This window comes from Rhincodon typus, chromosome 14 (assembly GCF_021869965.1).
Source record: "Rhincodon typus isolate 14 chromosome 14, sRhiTyp1.1, whole genome shotgun sequence".
Taxonomy (NCBI): Eukaryota; Metazoa; Chordata; class Chondrichthyes; order Orectolobiformes; family Rhincodontidae; genus Rhincodon; species Rhincodon typus.
In genome coordinates this window covers 21524010-21539053 of record NC_063345.1, presented here as the reverse complement: position 1 = coordinate 21539053, position 15044 = coordinate 21524010, and the positions used below count along the sequence as shown (strand labels likewise).

The following is a 15044-nucleotide window of genomic DNA, read 5'->3' as shown; positions in this document are numbered from 1 at the left end:
ATGATTAAGTAATTTTCAGTTCTCTGTTTCATCGTATTTAAATTGGTATACTAGAAAAGAGGGAGTTGAAACCTAAGGGAGCTGGGCAAACATGGTGCTAGAACTCAGGAAATATTAACGTGCAGTATTTGTGCAGCCTGAGGCTCCCAACACGTCTGTGTAAAATTTATTTTGTTCAGCCTCTTATTGTCAGGAATGGAAATTTAAATTAGTTAAGTTTATTATGACAGTGCAAATTTTCCAATTAACAGGAACTGTTTGGGAAAATGAGAGATGATCGGATGTGAGTCACTTTAGATGTCTGCTTTTGGTTGTCACAAATCTAACAGAAAACCTAGAATATCCACAGACTTCAGATCAGCAAGTTCTGAATTAGTGTGGTGAAATAGGTTAGGAATATGAAGTTTAACAACATGGTGTTATTGTTGAGCTGATCTTTGTAAAAACAAAAAAGAAATTCAGAAACCGAAGACTGCAGGTGACTATCTAAATTGAGAGTTTAGATTGAGTGTACATGGTAATATTGTACATTTGATCTTGAAGGACAGTGTTTCTTTGTAGTAGTTTTAAAGCTCAGATTAAGCTGTTTTAGATTATCATTAAAACAAAGTTGAAACAAGTTAAATCTGCAACAATACTCATTAGCATTTCTTCCTACATTTATTATTTCTTTAACTTTGTGAATCATTTTTAATTTAAGCCAAGGATATGGCACCACAACAAGATATTTGTAGTTATGATCCAACTTTATTAAAGATCAGGCTAATTATTAAGAATCTGCAAAGTTCGAAACCTAAAGTAAAATCTGTCTCCTTTGTAAAAGATTCTGCAGCATTTCAAGTACCCATTAATGTTTATTTTATTGGATATGTTCAAACAGGCTGCATTTTTCATTAAATATCAGTGTTGGAGAAAACCATTAATTGCTTCTTTGAATATCCTTAGCTACATAAATGAAATGGTAATGAAAAGTATGGTCTTTAGGTTTGGTTAGATTCCCAGACAGTGAAAGATTTTGCCTGTGTCCTATGAAAAGAGTCCATTGTGTGTTGCTGAAGCTGAAGCTTAGGTAACTCCTTCCATTATTCACATTGAAAGAACTTAAGAGCTGTACATCCACAATAATTGTCGAAAAGAAATGATTTATTATATCACTTGTGTTGCCTTAATTTTGACACAAATAGCACAAACTGAACAATCTTGGCTGCCAAGTGGAACTTAGTTTACTGAATTTCTCTGAACATCGTGTCCATCATCTCAGCATGCTCATCCTTTCTTTGAGCTCACCACTAGTGGGGGAGAAAATGGTGCTATACGACTCTGAATGGGTCACGTGACTGGTCATGCTGACTCCGAGATCATATCGGAATAATCTTGATATATGCAGATATTATACAAAACTTTACTACCAGTGTAATAATGATAAAAACAAATAAATAAAATCCTGCAGCCTTGCAAGGATGAGGTCAGCAATACTTCCCTGCATGGCATGGTGGAATGGGACATATCTCGTCGTGTGTAGCTATAGGAGCATGACAGTGTGTCCATGCTGGTCACTTTCTTTCCTTTGAAAAAAAAATAGTTAAACTGAAGCATTAGATATTTAATATTTTTATGGGGCTGTTACATTACCTGCCGCCTCTTGAACATGTTCAATTTTTATATACTGTTGTGCAGTCGAGGTTACATCACATTGTCGTTCAGACCGAACCAAAGATGCCTCCAGCCATGATCTAATGCTGCTGTGAATTAAGCCTGCTTTCCAGTCCTTCAAGGCTATTGCAGGAGGTTTTAACAATTTGTTTTTTATTTTTGTACAATTTCTAACTGGTTTTGCTAGTAGCATTGATTCAATTAAGTTTAATTTGAAGATTCTCAATGAGCACTGTTGAACATTGATGTCTGGTAACTTTGCCCATGCAGTGGCTGTATCAAAGAAGCCCCATAGTGTGCCTCTCAGACCTAAGGGTTTCTTTAATCTGTATCTTAGAGACCAGCAGAAAATCTTTATACTAAAGATGTTTAATTATTTTTACCATTGTTGTTTGAACTCTTGTTTCTTAATTTTACTCTGGACCTAGTAACTGCACTGGTTGTCAATCGCACTGAGAGAGCGAGAGAGTTGTGTTTCAGACTTTTGTAACAACACATGTATGACAGTTTTTGTACATTGAAATCAATTCTTTTCAGAATTTTTTGGATCTAGTTTCTAAGTTATTTTAGTGGTTTTTTATATGTTAAAGATGAGATGAGTTAACACTGTCACCAGCAGACTGATTTACCTACTGATGCTACAGTGATGCTGGGTTGACGGCTACCTGGTGTAGCTTGTGCCCAAAAAAATGTTTTTTTCTTATTAGTAACTGTTGAATAATGGCACCACAGTATATGTGAAGAACCCCCTTTCATTATGACTAGATCCTCCTTCCACATTTAAAATTTTACAATTACTATTAGTGTGATGATTGTTGAAATGGGCATTTATAGTATGGTTGTAAGTCAAAAAGCGGGGGGAGGGACTTTATAATAAAAATGATCAATGGGTCTGTGAGACATGGATTGTGGAACAATGTAGTAGTTTTAACACTATTGTTACATTTTAAAGCATTTACCCAATAAAATATTAAGATTAATACATAATTGGTCTCTGTTGGTACACGAGATAAAATGAGTGTTTCACGTGCCTATGTATATTATATTAGTTACAAACAGATTCAAGAAAAGTCTCACAATTACTAAATATTGTGGGTTTAGTGGATTAGAAATGCTTTTTATTTGATGGAATGGACTTTATTTTTAAATGTTCAATGGTGGAGGTAGCAGTCACTGAAAGTATTTCCACTCATGTTGGGAGCGATACCACTTCACAAAGTATGAACAGTACCAGTGGATCCAAATGGACTTGTAGCAAAGGGAGTCCACCCAGCAATGCTCTCTAAAGGGAGTCCATCTACAATCAGAACAACGTGAATTCCGGAACCTGCAGAAACCGACGCTGACTTTTTCTAAACTCAAGATTATTTTGGGGGGGTGGGGGGAGAAATCTAAAAGAATATTTAGTGAAATATGTGGGATGTTTTCTCCACAATGTTTTTTATCAATAAAAGCACATGTAAGTGTTGAAATGAATGACTTATTTTATTGAACGATTTCAGAAGTTAAATTCTACAAGTGTTCTTTCAAAACCTTTAACCTGTGCTGCTATGAAATGAATTCACTATTTCAGAACCACCACAATACGTTGTGCAGTATAGTTTGATTGATGAGTATGGCATCTATTGTTCATGCAAATAGTTTTTAGGCTTCTGTTTATGGAATACGTTACAACTGACATCTGCTGTGCTCTCTATTTATTTCATATCCCTGAACATTTTTCAATTATGTTTCATTGGATATCAGTTGAGAAATATATCTTATTTTGTCCCTACCTCAACCTGGGACATCAGAATTACTGCTGACCAGACTAAGATCAGATCTATTTTAAAGTTGATATTTAAACCAAAGTCAAGTATATTGTTCCCTAATGCAAATGGTAAGAAGCAGAGATGTCAAATGTTTGAACTTAGAACATTACAGCGCAGTACAGGCCCTTCGGCCCTCGATGTTGCGCCAACCTGTGAAACCAATCTGAAGCCCATCTAACCTAAACTATTCCATTAGCATCCATATGTTTATCCAATGACCATTTAAATGCCCTTAAAGTTGGCGAGTCTACTACTTTTGCAGGCAGGGCATTCCATGCCCTTACTACTCTCTGAGTAAAGAACCTACCTCTGACATCTGTCCTATATCTATCACCCCTCAATTTAAAGCTATGTCCCCTCGTGCTAGCCATCACCATCCGAGGAAAAAGGCTCCCACTGTCCACCCTATCTAATCCTCTGATCATCTTGTATGTCTCTGTTAAGTCACCTCTTAACCACCTTCTCTCTAATGAAAACAGCCTCAAGTCCCTCAGCCTTTCCTCATAAGACCTTCCCTCCATACCAGGCAACATCCTGGTAATTCTCCTCTGCACCCTTTCCAATGCTTCCACATCCTTCCTATAATGCGGTGACCAGAACTGTACACAATACTCCAAGTGCGGCCACACCAGAGTTTTGTACAGCTGCAACATGACCTCATGGCTCCGAAACTCAATCCCGCTACCAATAAAACCTAACATACCGTGTGCCTTCTTAACAATGCTATCAACCTGGGTGGCAACTTTCAGTGATCTATGCACATGGACACCAAGATCTCTCTACTCATCCACACTACCAAGAATCTTACCATTAGCCCGGTACTCTGTATTCCTGTTACTCCTTCCAAAGTGAATCACCTCACACTTTTAGGTTTGAGGTTAAAGTAAAAAAAAGTAAATTTCCTTTAATTTCTCAGCTCCACTGCAATCTTTATAATCTCTTTTTCCATCTTTATATTGTCATTGTTGGCATCCAGCCATCTATGAAAAATGATGGACGTGCAACAGACAATCCATTTCGGATGGTGTATCTTCCAGTGGTGCACTTTTTGCAAGTTTCCGAAGAGGCCTATCCTTTTTGGATCAGTTCTACATGTGAAGCTACCAAGTGTGATTGTGGATTGTTTTCTCTGTGAAGCCACTTGAGGCATTAGTCAGTGTAGTGGTGCACATCTCTTGGTGTTGCCTTTTTCCTCCGTCATTAGCTAGTGACTCCCAGGTGATAATTAATAGAACATTGAAACATAAAAACATGGAGCAGGAGTAGGCCAGTCGACCCTTCAAGCCTGCTCCACCATTCAGTACAACTCTGGCTGTCGCCTAGCTCAGTCATATTCCCACTTGTACCCCTTATCCCTTGATGCCTTTAAAATCTACACGTTAATCTCTTTCTTGAGTATATTAAGTAACCTGACTCCCTCTGCTTCCTGTTGTAGAGAATTTGACCAGTTCACTATTGTTACTGTTTTACTGCAATTACAAGTTAACTGCCATGTTTGTTTTTTTTTGGGGGGGGGACAGGGGAATCAATGGGTTTCTCTGAAATAAAGTTTATCACATGTATTTGAAATCTTGGAGATGATTTTCAAGTAGTTTGTTTGAACAACAACTTGTACAACAAGTAATTAGGAAGGCAAATGGAATTTTGTCCTTCATTGCTAAAGGGATTGAAATTAAAAGCAGAGAGGTTATGTTGCAGCTGGACAAGGTGCTGGTGAGGCCACGCCTGGAGTACTGTGTGCAGTTTTGGTCTCCTTACTTGAGAAAGGATGTATTGGCACTGGAGGGGGTGCAAAGGAGGTTCACTAGGTTGATTCCGGAGTTGAGGGGGGGTTGGCTTATGAGGAGAGACTGAGTAGATTGGGATTATATTCATTGGAATTCAGAAGATTGAGGGGGGATCTTATAGAAACATATAAAATTATGAAGGGAATAGATAAGATAGAAGTAGAGAGGATGTTTCCACTGGTAGATGAAGCTGGGACAAGAGGGCATAGCCTCAAGATTAGAGGGAGCAGATTTAGGACTGAATTGAGAAGGAATTTCTTCACCCAGAGGGTTGTTAATCTTTGGAATTCCTTGCCCAGTGAAGTAGTTGACACTACTTCAGTAAATGTGTTTTTAAAAAAAAGGTAGTTTTTTTTGAACAAAGGAATTGAGGGATACGGTGAGAACGCGGGTAAGTGGATCTGAGTCCACGAAAAGATCAGCCATGATCTTATTGAATGGCGGAGCAGGCTCGAAGGGCCAGACGGCCTACTCCTGCTCCTCGTTCTTATGTTCTTATGACTGACCATCATATGTAAATTGTAGTGTCAGATTTCTGAGGGGAAAGGATTACAATCCTTTATGGATCTTGATGGATCAGGCTGTAGTCCATGGCTGTAGACCCTACAATTATCAGCCTACGTTCAGCTCTGAAATCATCAGAGATGCAAGTGTAATCACGAGATTCTGTTAAATCAATAGTTATAGAATCATAGAGATGTATAGCAATGTGCGACAACTACTAAAAACAAGATTTTCCCACAACACACTTTTATATTCGTATCAGTAGTGCTAGTATTTTAACTCGTACCAAATCCATCTATCACTCGTGCACAAAAAATTATTGTCCTTATTTCCAAAACCCTCTGACTTTGCCCATTCCCATCTGTCTAAAATCTAAGTTACCTGCATCCCCAAATTTTTGAATCCACAATTAATGGCTGTGCCCGCTCAGTACTGAATACTGATAGTTTCACATAGAATATAGTTTACCAAGAGCCAGGTGAATTGTAGAAAAGTGCAAAGGTGATTAAAGGCATAACCTTGATAGCCTTTCTAAAAGTGGCTTAGATTGGAAAGAGGGACAATCTGAAACCCGCTGGAGTATAGTCCACTATTACATGATTTACAGCTGGATAACAAGTCCCATGAGCTGTGGGAATTTGTAGATAAATTGCAAAAGTGGTGCCAGCAAGAAAGCACTGCTATCTTAAATGTGTTTCAGAAGTGAAAAACCACGATTAGACCCAACAGTGGAACTAGAAATTGATTTGCAGATACTAAAGTAAGTGATGGTTTAATTGCAAAGGAAGCAAGTATCTCAAGTAAGCATTAATCAAGGGAAACCAGGAACTGGCAGACATGGAGGAATTCTGTATCACTCTTCACAATACAACACACAAACCTTCCCAAGAATAGTGGAAACTGTAGGAACAAAAGCGAGATAGTGATTGACCTTTTGAGAGGTATGCACCTGCTTGCCTGCATCCGGGGGTCTTCAAAGCAATGGCTACAGCCATAATGATTATTATTTATAATCCTGCAAATCCCTGGACAGCTTGCACCATTTGAGAGAGAAAGGACCAAAGATTAGGGAAATAGGTCAGTTAGTCTAACATCTGTAATTGGGAAAATGCTGAAGTCCATTATTAGAGGTGGTTTAGAAGACCATTTTAAAAAGTCATAAATTTGGCTGTGAACATGGAAAGGGTAATTGTTTAATGGATTTATTTTCTTGGATGGTACAAGGTAGATAAAGAAGAACAAGATATGAATTTGGATTTCCTACATATATTTGATAAGGTGCCACAAAAACAAGGTCAGATGATCATATTCATATGGCAAATTGTGCTGCAAAATGTGCAGTGCTGTAAGGAGTTGGTACCGAACTATTTCCATGGTGACCTAGCGTAATGTAGCCAAATGTACTTCTGATACAAGATGGGTTGAATGCAAGTTATGAGAATGATAAATTGTAAAATAATGGCAGATGGAGGTAAAATGCTGCAGTACGTGGGACAGTACATCTTTGTACATGTTTCACTAAGATAGCAAGTAATTAGGAAGGCAAATTGATGTTGGCCTTTATTGCAAGATGAAATATGGAAATCCCGTTACAACAACAGGATATTGGTAAGACTACAACCTGAGTACTGTGTATGTGTTTAGTTTCCATACTTGAGTGCATACTTGCATTTGAGGCAGCTTGGAGTGGGTTCACTATTTATGACAACCTGTTTACTCTGATTCCTGAAAAGGTTGAGCAGAGGACCTCTCCTTTATTCATGTTCAAATGTTAACTCAGTAAAATTAAAGGAAACATTAGACAATTTGGGGTGGCAATGGAGGGAATGTTTCCCTTTGTAGGGTGTGTTGCACCCAAAAAAGTCTCCTAATTAAGATGACAATGAGGAATTTCTTCTGTCACTCCAACAATTAGGATATGTAGAAACTCTGCCTGGATAAGCTTTCCCCCACCAAAACTTTGGGAAGTGCATCATTCCTGAAAACGTTAAACTACAACAATACTGTTTGTCACTAGGGCTGAAGAATATTGGCTAAAATTTGATGAGAGTAACAAAAAAAACTGAACACTTCAATATTTTATTAAACAATTTATAAACATAAAACAAACCAGAAATTTGCAATTTGTGACAAAATATGCTTCAGTTGGTAACTTCAATTTTATTATACAAGCAGAACTGTTTATAACTTTAGAAAAGCAACATGAAACAAGAAATTTAGAAAACCTACACAAGTGGCACACTTCAGTAGGCAGTGTCGCCAAAATTGTAGGGAATTGTTATTTTTGCTCTCTTCAAAACTTAGCTTGGATGTCATTTTTCCCATTTTTGAGGTATATCTGGAGTATACAAAACACAGCTGAGACATCCAAATGTTTCAGCAAAGTTACAAACGTTAGCCATAAATGAAAGATTAGTCTCCCATAAGAACAATATTTACAGTGGAGATGAAATGTCAAAATGTACAACAATACAATTTTTTTCCTGACACCTTGGAATCATACAGCTCAAAGAAGCAAAATGAAGTGATGACAGAATCAATATCAATAGAACAAAAGCATCTTTGCATTTATCTTACTTTCAATATGTGATCAGGTGACTTCAGGCAATTATTCAGCTCCCTGAGTTGAACCATCAATACTGCAGAATGGCTTGCAGATATATTTCAGGCAGCCACATGGATGTTGTAGAATGTGTCAAATATCTTCACAAACTCCAAAAAGCTTTGGAAAATTTGGTGTCAAAGTTTAGTTTGTAAACTTGCAGCTTCACCCCACCCTGCCTCACAGCTTCATCTCTGCTGCTCTTTGCATTTCGGCTACCCGTAATAGGGCCTGTTTATCTATAGTTTCAGCTGTGTTATTAGAGATCTTACTGTCTCTGTAATGTCTTCAGATGCTACGTTTTAATGCAATGTAACATAATTCACTTTCCAACAAACCCTAAAGGCCCATTCATAAATAATTTACAAGATGTCTTTTATTTGCTGCTGATCACTGTGTTCCTGCCAGCCCCCACCCCACCCAACCCAATAGAAGTGTTGACTTTCCAATCAACTGATTCCCTATTTTAAAACCCCTTCCTTTTATGGTGTTGCATATGGTTGTTCAACTTGTCATTTTAAGTATTACCAATACTCAATACTCAACTAAATCTAGGTCTGTAAAGGTAAAGTGAGTAACATCTATTAAAGAGTAGGGTCTGGAGTGTCATTTTTGTACCACATCCCACAATTTATCAATGTTGTGACATTAGTAAATATCAAATGTACAGTAATCTCAGGGTTTAAAATACTTTCATTCCCTTAAACCTGACAAGCACTATTCTCTAGCTAATAGACTGGGTGGTCTCCTCACTTCCACTTTTGCTTTTAGGAAATATCAGCCCAGTAAGAAACAGTAATGACTTTTAACCATAGTGACATCCTCTATTAGTCCACTCTTGTTCTTATTAGATATCATGCATGTACACATAGACATCATAGCAAGATCAATGCTATCTATCACTATTCAATCAGTACCTTTTCTTCCCCTCTACTTCCTAGACCAGGATTGGGATCTCATCATATCTGGCTGAATCAGCTAACAACACAGATCAACCATTAGACCTGGGATCTTTTGGTTTGTAGAACTCAAGTAGGAACCACAGTGCAATCATCCACTAAGCCACTAGGGGCAAGTTTAATTATTTGATGAAATTTATATTGATGGGCAGCTACCAGTGTTGCAATATTAAACTTTCTCACTACAGTACCAGTAGATGGTAGGTTTCAGGTGAACTTTTTTAGTAGTCTGATATGCTTGGTTCTCCCATTTTGGATTGAAGAGGAAATACATGACCCCACATTCCAATCTGCTTTACCTGAGAAATGACAACAACCAACTAAAAGTGTTCAAAATTGGAATGTCCAGGTTTGAATAGATAAAGAGCAGAAAAGATTAATATGAAAGAAAATATTGGGAAAACTTGCTTCATATTTAAATCCGAATTTCTACTTCCAAAAGACAAACTTCCAAGAATAATCTACAATGATTAATGCATAAAAATATTTATACACTTCTAAATGCACTCAAACCTTGAATATTGGTAAACATTCATACTTACTTTATCTGGATGACACAGAATTCTAATTTGCACTCATGAGGAATCATGGTGGCATGTGAATTTGAAAAGGAAAGGAGTTACAGATTAACTTGAATTATTATCTTTAAACTATTCCCAATGCTGAACTTGAATATAGGATTTTTTACGAGGACAAAATGACAGACCTTTAAAAGAAAACTACTTGAAAGCCTCGAAATGGAAATTGCATATGACAAGCAATCGGTTGGACGGACGCTGCAGAGCCAGAGAGATAAATGATTATTGTAAGATATGGGACAAGGAACTGGGTTGACACAAGAAGCCAACCAAATACTGATTTGTTATTCAATTTTCCTGTCTCAGTTTTCTGCTTGTATGGAATAAAAGGAGTACAAAATACCAAAACTGGGGAGAAAAACAAACCACCCCAGAGTCACATTGAATATTTCTCTGTACGCTATCACAGTAAAATATATTCTGGTTTTGTTTAAGAAATTTTTGACTTGCTAAAAGGGAAAACATTTTTGGAATGTTTAATATGGTAGAAAATAGCTTTAAAATTTTTAACTTACTTGTATTAATGATGTTTGAATAGGGTTGCCTTATACCACACAGCCAATCTTTATTTATATAACAAGGATAGTGCTGTTGGCCAACTAGTTACATGTCACATAAACGTTAATTTTATTTTCAGTCACAAACACATTAAAGTACATGTAACCATTAGAATTATTTCTTTAAGGCAAATGTACTAGACTAACATTGCACAATAGGGAACGTAATTACAAAGTTTTGATCCTTGACAAAGTCCACACACACAGATACATTTGCACAAATATCATTGCAACACCTAGAGGCATACTTCAATCGGAACTATATCTTGCAGCATACACTTGAAATGAACATAGTCTGGTAAATAGATGTACATGGGTAATAGGTGAAAATATCTTTGTTGGTTCTCAAAATCTTTGGGATTTAAGAATTGAGCAAGAAGGGACAGTAAGTAGTTTCTTCAAATGGGCAGTATATCTTTATGATGCATGTTCATTAGAGTACATTTTTGGTTAAAGCCCTGTCACGTATACAAAATATCAAGTGGAACCAGATTACGAACCACACGGAGTAAAAGCCATGCCAAGCAGTAATAGAGCACTGTTGGTTGAAGCCTAGGATCAACTTACATGTCTAGCCTCCTATCTATCATATGGACAATGCATCCACACCTTTTAAAAAAAATTGAAAACCTCAAAGATGAAATAGGAGTTAATACAGGTTGACTCAAAATACAACACACTTGCAGAATTGTTCCAAGTAATCTTGCAACATTGTTGTGACATTTTTATTTAATCCATAAATAAACTAGCTTCCTCATGTAGAGAGAAAGAAACATAATAGGTTAGTTTCCTTAAACTCCACAACTTAATATTTTCAATTGTTTGGATGGATTGCTCAATTATAGTCACTCAAAAGCTGTTTGAATGGGAACATATTAGATAACAGCACTTTTGTCAGAGACAATACATGGGAAGGCAAAACAGAGCAAATAATCTGTCCCAGCCTTTTCCTGTATCTTTCACGACTGTTCACTTTCTATCGTGATAGTTATCCTTTTTGAACTTGCTCATTTAGATCTGAAGTTGTGAAGAACATTCAGTTTCGTTGTATTTCAAAAAGTACAAAACCATTTCAGACAAAGATCTCTTTAAGGCCACTATTTTGTCACTGTTTGCAGCCTTTTTTTAAAAAATCTACCTTTCTAAATCTTCTGCCACCATTTGAAAAAAAGACATCTGAATAATATACTTTGCCAGGTAAGACCTGTTGCAACATTTCAAACTACTTTCTTCATTGGCAGCTTGACCATATCTACCAGGTACTTGCAAGCAGGAGCAGCAGCATAGAAAAGAAGAGTAACCAATTTTCCGTGTGTCACTGTCATCAATGTTTGATGTCCCGATGCCCAGACCCGGTACCAGGAGCTGTAAAAAGGGTCCGATATTGCAGGACAAAGCATGTTGTTCAGATTAACTTCTGTGACCTTAAAAATAAAATAAACACTCAACGTTACAGTTGCAGAGAAAAGCACCATTAAAGAACTTTAGAATTTTTTTTGTTGTGCGGCATAAGCAAGAGACAGAGAAAAAGCAATTTAATAAACCAATAAGGTGTAGAGCTAGATGAACACAGCAGGCCAAGCAGCATCACAGGAGAGCTCGAACAGTTCATCCACTTCACCAACACCTTCCACCCCAAGCTTAAGTTCACCTGGACCATCTCTAACACCTCTCTCTCCTTCCTGGACCTCTTTGTCTCCATCTCAGGCAACCACCTAGAAACCGATATCCATTTCAAGCCCACCGACTCCCACAGCTACCTAGAATACTCTTCCTCCCACCCACCTTCCTGCAAAAATGCCATCCCCTATTCCCAATTCCTTCGCCTCCGCTGCACCTGCTCCCAGGATGAGGCATTCCACTCCCGAACATCTCAGATGTCCTCGTTTTTCAAGGACCGCAATTTCCCCCCGTCAGTGGTCGAGAACACCCTCGACCGCGTCTCCCACATTTCCCGCAACTCATCCCTCACACCCCGTACCCGCAATAACAACCAAAAAAGAATCCCCCTTGTCCTCACGTACCACCCCACCAACCTCCGTATCCAACGCATCATCCTCCGACACTTCCGCCATCTGCAATCCAATCCCACCACCAAAGACAATTTTCCCTCCCCACCCTTATCTGCTTTCCGGAGCGACCACTCTCTCCGTGACTCCCTTGTCCGCTCCACACTCCCCTCCAGCCCCACCACACCCGACACTTTTCCCTGCAACCGCAGGAAGTGCTACACCTGCCCCCACACCTCCTCCCTCACCTCCATCCCAGGCCCCAAGAAGACTTTCCACATCAAGCAGATGTTCACCTACACATCTGCTAATGTGGTATACTGCATCCGCTGTACCCGTTGTGGCCTCCTCTACATCGGGGAAACCAAGCGGAGGCTTGGGGACCGCTTTGCAGAACACCTATGCTCGGTTCGCAATAAACAACTGCGCCTCCCAGTCAGGAACCATTTCAACTCTCCCTCCCATTCCTCAGATGACATGTCCATCCTGGGCCTCCTGTAGTGCCACAACGATGCCACCCGAAGATTGCAGGAACAGCGACTCATATTCCACTTGGGAACCCTGCAGCCCAACGGTATCAATGTGGATTTCACAAGCTTCAATATCTCCCCAGTTAGGAAGGGAGACAAAAAGTTGAGTTGCTCACTGCGAAATTCCTGGTTTCTGAGCCACTTTTGTAGCCATAGTATTTATATGGCTGATCCAGTTCAGTTTCTGATCAGTGGTAACCCCAACGATGCTGATAGTGGGGACGTCCAGTGATGGTAACGCCACGGAATAGCAAGGGTGATGGTTAGATTTTCTCATGTTGGAGAGGATCATTGTCCAGCACTTGTATGGCATGAATTACCATATTCCTGGCTGACAGAGTGCATTACTAAGAGCACTGCCACACTAACAGTGGTGCTGTCTTTCAGATGAGTCATTAAAATGAGGGCTTTAATGTTTTTACAAAGATCTGTAGCTCGGGTTGTGGTTGGAGTTGTTAGTTGGTTTGCCGAGCTGACTGGTTATCATGCAAACATTTCGTCTCACCTCTAGGTGACATCATCAGTGCTGTGTGGCCTCTGTTGATGCGCTGTTGTTCTGTCCTGCTCTGAATTTATATGGTCTGGTCTGTCATGGGGGGGGCAGTCTGGTTTCCGGTTTTGTATCATAGTGGTATGTAGATGGTGTCTATTTCAACATGTTTGTTAATTGCATCGGTGGTTGAAAACCAGGCCTCCAGGAATTCTCATGCTCGTCTTTGTCTCGCCGGTGCTAGTACTATAGCTTTGTCCCAGTCAAATTGATGTCCTTCTATGTCGGACTGAATTGAAATGAGGGAGAATTGGTCATGCCGTTTTGCTGCAAGTTGGTGTTCGTGTATCCTGGCAGTGAGTTTCCTGTCCAATGTGGTGTTTCTTGCAGTTGCTGCGCGGTATTTTATATATCATACTTGTCCTGCTCATTGTGGGTATGGGGTCTTTCATCTTTGAGAGTAACTTGCAAAGTGTGGCTGTTGGTTTGTGTGCTATCCTTAATCCAAGGGGTCGTAGGAGTCTTGTAGTCAGTTCTGATGTGTTTCTAACATAGAATAGGGTGGTCAGTGTGTTGGGGTATACAGTGTCTTCTTGGTGTTGTTTGTTCGCCAGGCATCGGCAGACAAAGCTGTTAGGATAGCCATTGTTTGCAAAGACTCTGTATTGGTGTTCCTCTTCATGTTTGCGCGGCTCCAGGGTGTTGTAGTGAGTTATCGCTCTTTTAAACAGAGTCTTGACACAGCTTTGTTTGTGGATGTTGGGGTGGTTACTGTTGTAATTCAGGATTTGGTCGTGTGTGTAGTTCCTGTACACGCTGGTAAGGAATTTCCATTGTTCGTTCGTTCCACCATAATGTCTAGAAATGGGAGTTGATTGCTGTTCTCTTCTTCCTTGGTGAACCTGATCCCGGTGAGTATGCTGTTAATAAGGTGGTGTGTTTCTTCTAACTTTGCTCATTTAATGATCATGAAAGTATCGTCCATGTATCTAACCCATAGTTTAGGCTGGATCTGGGGGAGGGCTGTGTGCTTCAGTCTTTGAATAACAGCTTCTGCTATGAGCCCCGAGATGGATGAACCCATGAGTGTTCCATTAATTTGTTCATACACCTGGCCGTTGAAGACGAAATGTGTGGTAAGGCATAGATCTAGTAATTTTAGCATGTTGTCCGAGCCAATGCAATTAACTAACATGTTGAAATAGACACCATCTACATACCACTGCAATACAAAACCAGAAACAAGATTGCCCACCATGACAGACCGGACCATATCAATTCAGAGCAGGACGGAATAACAGCGCTTCAACAGAGGCTACACAGCACTGACAATGTCACCCAGAAGGGAGACGAAACGTTTGCATGAAAACCAGTCAGCTCAGCGAGCCAACCAACAACTCCAAAATGAGGGCTCTTTGAAATGAATTAAAATATCCTAAAGCCTGTTTCAAGGGAGAGCAGAGAAATTCTCCAGAGTGCTGGGTAACATCTATCCCTTAACCATTATCTCAAAAATATATTACCTAGTCATTATTGCATTGCTATACGTGGAAGTTTGCTGTGC

General features: G+C 39.2%; 2 protein-coding genes across 8 annotated transcripts in view; one reads left to right on the top strand and one right to left on the bottom strand.

Moving 5' to 3' along the window:
• Positions 1 to 15044, top strand: part of LOC125480980 (AMMECR1-like protein) — a 150063-nt gene that overhangs the window by 34486 nt on the left and 100533 nt on the right. The window lies entirely within an intron of this gene.
• LOC109931670 (transmembrane protein 164) overlaps positions 7896 to 15044 on the bottom strand; it is a 228283-nt gene continuing 221134 nt past the window's right edge. For all 7 annotated transcript variants that reach the window (XM_020530940.2, XM_048604892.1, XM_048604897.1 and 4 more), the window contains one exon: positions 7896 to 11875. In XM_020530940.2, the coding sequence (XP_020386529.1) occupies positions 11669 to 11875 (207 nt within the window). In that variant the 3' untranslated portion in view covers positions 7896 to 11668. The remainder of the gene's footprint in view (positions 11876 to 15044) is intronic.